Source organism: Alligator sinensis, unplaced genomic scaffold (assembly GCF_000455745.1).
Source record: "Alligator sinensis unplaced genomic scaffold, ASM45574v1 scaffold863_2, whole genome shotgun sequence".
Lineage (NCBI taxonomy): Eukaryota > Metazoa > Chordata > Crocodylia > Alligatoridae > Alligator > Alligator sinensis.
The window spans coordinates 312,657-320,405 of NW_005842780.1; the positions used below are offsets into that span (position 1 = coordinate 312,657).

At 44.7% G+C, this 7,749-nt stretch overlaps 1 protein-coding gene across 2 annotated transcripts in view; it reads right to left on the reverse strand.

Annotated features, from left to right (window-relative positions):
* BOK (BOK, BCL2 family apoptosis regulator) overlaps positions 1-7,489 on the reverse strand; it is a 27,441-nt gene extending 19,952 nt beyond the window's left edge. The window contains exons 1-2 of one of the 2 annotated variants that reach the window (XM_006034871.3): positions 7,185-7,486; positions 5,900-6,286 (exon numbers count right to left, since the gene is read on the reverse strand). In XM_006034871.3, coding sequence (XP_006034933.1) covers positions 5,900-6,122 — 223 coding nt within the window. In that variant the 5' untranslated portion in view covers positions 6,123-6,286; positions 7,185-7,486. Of the gene's footprint in view, positions 1-5,899; positions 6,287-7,184 lie in introns of both variants that reach the window. The other variant, XM_014525293.2, reaches the window with a different exon arrangement.
* Between the last annotated feature and the right edge of the window lie 260 nt (positions 7,490-7,749).

Genomic DNA, 7,749 nt, shown 5'->3' on the forward strand with positions numbered 1-7,749 from the left:
GGGCACAGGCATGCACAGGGGCAGGCAGAGCCAGGGAAAGCAGCCTGAAGGGGTGACTCTTACATTACATTTCATATTATATGGGAAAATAATATAAGCATCAATTAACAGCACATTAATAGATAATATGTTTATATTATAATGTTAATATCTAATCTGCACATCACAGAGCAACATTCTCACAAAAGGACTCTCAGATTGCCAGAGGAATACACTTCCAGCTTCTGTCTCCCTTGTGTAAAATGAACTTTATTTTCTTCCTAGAAGAACTTTTACAATCTTTCAATTCTCCTCCGCCTAATGAAGGGTGTGTGTGCCCGAAAGCTTAAAAGAAAGATTTTTTTTGGCCACTATTTAGTTGGTCTAATAAAAGATATCACCTCTCAACCAAGAGCTTTGTGCATCTCTATAATGTTCATATGATATTTTTATTCGTTTTTTTAATGGAGTGCTGCTAAATCCTGCCAATTTGTGGTGGGCTGCCTTAAGTCTAAAACAGGTTAAGAACCACTGCTTTAAGGAGTAATTCACTGGGCTTGGCTTCAATTACTGCAGCATAAGAGCAGCCAGACAGAACAGTTTCAACAGGTCGGCTGACACGCACTCATGATCAGTAAAATCCTCCCCTCCAGTTTGAAGCAGCATGGTTCTTTGTTTCTTCACATCCTTAATCCAATTAAAACCTTTATACTGATTAAGCCTAATTTGGTAAGGAATCATTTCAAATAAAATATAAAGCAGCTGTAAATCAGATTAAGAGTAGGCACACTGGCTTGCACTGATTTAACTTAATTTCAATTTAAGCCAATTTGTAATTAAATATGTAACATGTAAATGACTTACTCATGTCTAGGATTTGCTTATTTATTCTCCACCAGCATTTGGTAGGGCTGTGCAAAACAGCACTGTTCTACTTCGACTTCCATTTCAACGGAACAGAGTTTCATTTCGAGTTTCCTTTTGTTTCAAAAGCACTGTTCCGTTTCGTTTCGTCAAAAGTGTTTCGATGCTGTTTCACTGTTTCGCCTGTAAGCCATTCCACAGCCAGCACTGGGAAGTTCAGTGCTGCCTCTGGCCCCAGCTCACAGTACCAGCCTCCTGTGATCCGGGAGGCAGATCAGGGGCCCACACCCCTGGCAGTCCGGCACAGCCCCCGCAGCCCTCCTGGGGGTGTGGGCAAACCCCCGATCTGCCTGCCAGATGACAGGAGGCTGGTGCTGCCAACTGAGACTGGTGCAGCAGCCAAGTAAGCCTGGCTTTGAAACTCGAAACGTTTCAAAACTTTTGAAATGTTTCAAGTACCCTTGTTTAATTTCAAAGCTGTTTCGAAGGTTTTTGTTTCATTTTGATTTCACTGTTTCGAGCTTGAAACGCATCAAAATAACTTTGAAATAAAACACCGGGTGAAATTTTGCACAGCCCTACCCTTTGGTGGCCAGGCTGATTCTGATGGTGTTTACTAATGCCTTGTACAATGTGGTTTTCTGATGTGGCTTAGAAGGCCAGCTCACTGCCCTTTCTGCGAGTCTTTTCACAGCACCTAATGAAGTGAGCTCCAGCTCACAAAAGCTTATCCTATATATATTTCTAATTTGGTTAGTCTATGAAGTGCAAATCTACCTTGCCTTCTGCTTTACGGCACGCTAACACAGCTTACTATGTTTCACTCCCTCTCAGAAACTAACTGTTACCATATACCAAGAGAGGTGCTTAGCTGCATCAGTCTGAAGTCAGACAGAAGGCAGGGCAGCGTGGCACCCTATAGACTAATTCAGAGAGGCATAAGCTTTTATAACCAACAGCTTACTTTGTCAGATGCTACCTAAGCTGTTGTTTATGAAAGTTTATGCCTCACTGAATTAGTTAGTCTATAAGGTACCACTCTGTTCTGCCTCCTGCTACCATATAGTTTGTGGCTTCTGATAGCTGGGGTTTTTTTGCACCTTTCTTCTGAGAGTCCCAAAGTACTTTAGAATATTAGCTGTGTGTGCCTGAAAGTCCTAGGTAAACTGAAGCAGAAAGGACATATGATTGTGATGCACTGTCACTAGTGAAGCTGAGCACGAGACAAGTCTTGCCTTAATTTCCTCTGCTCTAGTTACTGAACAGGGATGGTCACCAAGAGAAGAAAGCCTACGTACAGTCACTAATTGCAGAGCCATCCACTCTCCCCTCAGCACAACATTGCCCAGTTTAGTAAGTGGCAGAAATTGTTCCACATAGAGTAATGTTTCTTTAAAACAGGCTTTTGAAATGAAACACTGCCACTGCTCCCTGCTACCACAGTCAATGCATGGGCCAGCTGGCCTGAAGTACAAGATACAGTTACATGTTGTACTGCTGGAGATTTGCATTTAGGAGGATTGGCTTGGGAATGACTTGCCTGGACAGGAACACTTCCTAGTGGGGTGATGTGGGGACATTGCCTACCCATTTGGGAGCCAAAAGTCTGACTATGCCCCTTTAATTTAGATTTGGCTCAATTACGTGTGTATGCACATGGGCGTAACAGATTGGAATCTGACCTTTGTCTTTTTTCCTAACAAGTTTTCTGAATACAGGAGCTTATTTTAACAGAACTGTAAGGACCACACTAGCGTTAGAGCCTACCCCACTAAAATTACAGAGCAACAGGAATCCCAAACATCAGAACATTTCCCAGGATCTGTGCAGATCCCTGAGAAGTACCAGCTCACACCCAGGCACCATCTCCCTGGCAGTGCAACCAAAAGCTAAGCCAGGAGCCCCTCTAAGGAGACTGTAAGGTGTGGAGCAGGAACTGGGACTGCGTATCTGGGCACCCCATTCTTTGCAATTCAAGGAGCTTGGAGGAGGAACACGTAACTGCTGCTTCCTCCTTTCTTCTCTAATACAGATGCCAGCCCCCATAAAACACCCTCACAGGGCTAAGGGGAGCAAGTACTGACCCTTAGCCTCACATGGAGGGACCCTCTGCACCTAAATCTACAGATACAAGTGAGCTCTGATTTATCAAATGGGTTCAGATACCTAAAGATCCTCTTCTTTTGCGAAGCAACTGACTTCTCATTCTTCCTGCTCATCCCAGGCAAGATGAAAAGCCTGGAGAAACAGAACTGAACCATTCCCTATGTGGACTCTAGTCTGGAATAATTTGGAAGGGCACTAATTTTTCTGCAGTAGAGCATGAAGAGCATCTGCAGTACTGCATCCAGTAGAGTCTATGTGGGGAGCCATCTTAGCCAGTTTCCTCAGGTACAAAATCCCAAGTCTAAAGTATCCTCTGTAAGCTTTACAGGAGCTGTGCATGAGTATGAAGGTGCCTACGCACAGCTTATGGAAACTACAGCAGATGGCAGCAGGGGAACCAGGAAAGGATATTTAGGTGTAAAATCTTAATTTCATTCCATGGGCTGGTCCCAAGAAGCTTCCTGTACAAAGGACACATCAGCTACTGCCTTCTGTTGGCCAACAGAAGCCAGGTGAGTTGCAGTACTCAGGGTGCTGGGTGCATTGGGTTCATTGGGGAAAGCTTCACTGGGCCTCATCTGGTGAAAACAAATCTGCTGTGACATCAATGGCATGATGCTATTTGTTCCTAGGGGGACCTGGCCCCAAAGGGACCTCAACATAAACACCACTGCTAATGCTGGTCTCCCCTTCAGATGGTCCCCTGATATCTGTGGGATTTTACCACCTGTGAGTCTGTGCCACAGCTGTGGTTGGCAAGGCTAATGCAGTCTGGGCAGCTGCTGCAGCAGACACAGGTGGCAGGTTGGGTTGTGGCTTTTACACAACTATGCTGTTGTTTTCACTTTCTCTTTATTCACAGCATGCCTAATCTCCTGGCCTGCTCACCACACCATTGACTGCTTTGGCACATAACCAAGAGCAGGAAGGCTCCAGTTCTTCCTTTCACAGGCTTCCCACAGCTGGGGCAAGAGGTTGTTTGGTTTGTTGCACCAGCTGGTATGGAAACAGCAGTGGTTCAATACTTTAAAGTGGCTTGGTTAGAAGAGGAGAAGGAATGCGAAGGGCTATGTGCTGAGATGCTAAACAAATGGACAGGAAGTGACTTTGTAGTCTAAGAGGAAGGATACTTTCCCCTTGCAGCTCTTACATGAGGTTCTGTTCCAAGCAGGTTTGCTTAGAAGAAAAGCCAAGATACTATGCCTATAAGCCAAATCCTTCCATCTGGACATGAGTAAGTAACAGGACAGTCATCCAGGAGATGTCTTCACAATCACTCTGTCACCTGCTCACCCTCCAACACACTTTTGACCACTCACATGTGAAAGAAAAGCAACTTGATTCTACCTCACCCATTCAGGTGGGGGAGAAAAAAAGGCCAGAAAATGTGGGAGGGAGTGGAATGAGAGACAGGAACACAGGGAGGAAAGAAAAGATGCTGAAAGCAAAAGAAGTTAGAAGCCAGATCAGGGGAGAGAGAAAAAAAACATTTGGAGATAAAGAGAATTTAGAGAAAGTTAAACAAAAGAATAAAAAATTAATCTGAAGGGAAAATTTCTGCTCCTAAAAAAAGGATTCCCCAAGATACAGAAAGAGGAAAGCAGGAAACAAAGAAAGGAGGGAGCCAGGCAGGCTGGCTACAGTCCTCAGGAGAAACACCAGTGCAATGCCACAATGATCTCAGACTGTGTCCACGGAGACAATGGGTCCAAACCAGCTAAGGATTTGTCTCATCAGATGATTTTAAAACTTCCCTCAGACAACTGGTAACTGGCTTGACTTTAACACAACAAAGGCTAAATCCTACCTGGATAAATAATTTGTCATGCAGCAAGGGCAGCTGTAGGCACTCAGATGTGCATCGGGTTTAAGAAAAATCCAGCTGGTGGATTCTTGCTGCGCAGTATCTGGTCCAACACCACTTGTATATCTCTTCTCTCTGTAGCAAGCGCCCTGGGTGGGGGCACACAGTAATCACTGCTGGCCAGCAGCCTCCTGTTATATCACCTAAACATCCCACCCCGGTTCCTGGCACACATCCTGGTGTTAAGTTAACTTCGCCTGCAGTGCATTGTTGGGCACTTTTAATACAACCTAGCTGTCACCACCACACAGTTGCAGCTTGTGCTACTGCATGTTGCTGTTCATATCATTTTTCTCTTGCCCAGCCAGTTTAAGCAAAGGTCCCTGGACCAATGACTCAACTACATCCCTATGTTGGGGCCAGAAGGAGTTAACGGTTACCCCAGTGACAAAAAACAAGAGAGAAGACTCATCTCCAACTGAATGATTCAGATGATCTAAGGCAGATGGCAGCAGATTAACTGTAATGCTCTGTTACTGAAATGCAGCCATTATAAATATCTCGAATGCATGCAGACCAAGTGGCAACCCCCACAGCTAAGTGTCCTTACAAGTCTGCTATCGGCAGCAAGCATGAACACCTGAAGCAGCCCAAATTAACAACTAGCAGAATTCTTCCTGAACAGCAGCCCCAGTTGTCAGGGGAGCTGAGACAGGTCACTCTATGCAGAAAAGACTGAAAGCTCCACTGGGATATCCATTTGGGGAGGATACAGGTTGAATGAACCAAAAGGCTCAGAGCCTGACCCAGCTCCAATTGAAAATCAGTTTTAACTTCAAGACCAAGCCTTCGGTTGCTTTTGGTTTTTGGGATTAAATAGGCTCTTGAGAATTGCTGGACTCTCTTTTAGCTCCAAAAGTTTCTAGCCCCTCCAGGTACAAGTCCTGGAGTAGCTTGGGGAAGTTCAGGGGAATAAATCTAGATGCTTTTGCTATAGAAAGTGTGCAACGCCTCACTCTTTAGAGAGAGGAAGGTCTTGGCTCTATGAAGAACCCCTAGGCAGCCAGGAGCCACCCTCCCTTTTGCCTCTTCCTGCTCTAGTCAGGAGTGCTCCAAATGGAACACACCACCCACGGCTGTACCCACCTAGGCGCAGAAGTATACTGGACACCTCTGCCAGCTTGCCACCGGGGAAAGGTGCACTGTATTCAGGTTTGCTCCAGCCGATGCCAACCCGAATCAGCCTGGAATGTATGTAGTCTCTACAGAGCACCTTGGCCTGGGACACCAGCTCCTTGTCAGTGGGAGATCGGTCAAAGACCTCCATCACCTCCGCAGCGAAGACTGAGGAGCGGCGTAGCACCTCCATCTCTGACAATGGAATCCAAGGGTTCAGGGTGCTCCTGTTGGAAATCTGCTCCAATGTCACTGATGAGAATCTGCTGTTGTCATTTATAAGAAAAATAACCCATTGGGTTCATGATTTGTCACAGCTCCCAGCGGGGATTTTGAATGAGCCTTCTTCTGCTTTACCTGGTGAAAAAAAGAATGTATGAGTTGACTAGCTCACAGGGAAAGAAAAAGAATAGGAGCCAGAACTCCAGGGGATCTGCACCACAATGCCATTGATTTAAGTGACACTACACTGATTTATGCCAGCTGAGGATCAAATCCATTGAAACTTATAGACAACTGGCCAAATCCTGCAATCACACTCCCATTATCTACAAAGGGAGTTCTGCCCAACTGAGCATGAGAAGACCTGAGCTAAAAGGTGTTTTGCTTTTCCCCTTTAAGAATCAGCAGTAATGGTATTATATTTCAGAGAAAGAAACAAAATCTGGAAACAATTTGTAGACTGTGTAGATAACCACAGCTTGTTTCAATTAAATTAACTAGACAAAGCAAGAGTCCCACATTCTGGCACAGATACAAATCCCAGCTGAATAGGCAAGGATCTTTTTGAAGGAAGGGCATCAGCGCACTGCAAATACAATGTTGCATTAGTGTTTCAATGTCCCACCAGCCTTTCCTCTCAGACAACAGTTTCTTGTTTAGCTCAGCTCAATTCTCAGTTTGGTTTTTGTTCATGTAGCTTTTCACTTTAAAAAAGCACTGTACCAGCTGCTTTTCTAAAGCCTTCCACCTGAAACTGTCCTAATGAAATGGAGAAGCAGAGGCTAAACTTTTCAAGCATGTGTACCTAAAATGAGGCTCCTAAATCCATTTATAGGCACATGGAGAAAAAAAGCTAGTTTACTTTAACAGGAGTTGCAGGTGATTAACATGCCTGGAAAAAGTCAGACCAAAGCTTTTCACTAATGTACTTATGAACAGATCTGAGCTTCTCATTTCTGGCACCCATATTTAAAAACTGAGCTAAAAGAAAAATCTCAAACGTTTACATTTTCCCAGTGAAGGAGATATTTACCCATCATGCTGCATTTTTCTCCTTGATGATTTTTGGCTGGTTTCACGTGTTGCTCTCGGTTCTTTGGAAGGTTCAGATCAAAAGGACACCTGGCTCTAGGATTTATAGAGCATAATGATTTTCCACTCCCATCCTCTGCTGGAGCTAAATAGCATCTGCCTGCTCTGGACTGCGCTCCAAGAGGCTCCAACCAGTTACTCTCTCCCCATCCTTCCAAATCCTATTTGTGCTCCAACAACGTGATCCCAGCACTTGCTCTGCCGCTTTTAAAAGACTGAGACAGACAGAGGAAAGCTTCTAGCTTTAGCCTTGTAAGGAAGATGAAATAACAAGGGGGTGGGGTTATTAAAGCCAGCTAGTATGGATCTCCCCACCCCTTTTTTTTCTCTTAAGGAGGCTCTGGGCAGTTGTACTGCTAGGTTAAGAGGGCTTCCCCCAAAAGATATCTTTATATCTCTTCCCAGTCCAAGCAGGACATTGCAGTAGGAAACCCAGGTCAACAGCATGCTCTGAATATACCATTAAAATGTTCACAAAGAGAAGTATCAATTCCTGACTGAGATGG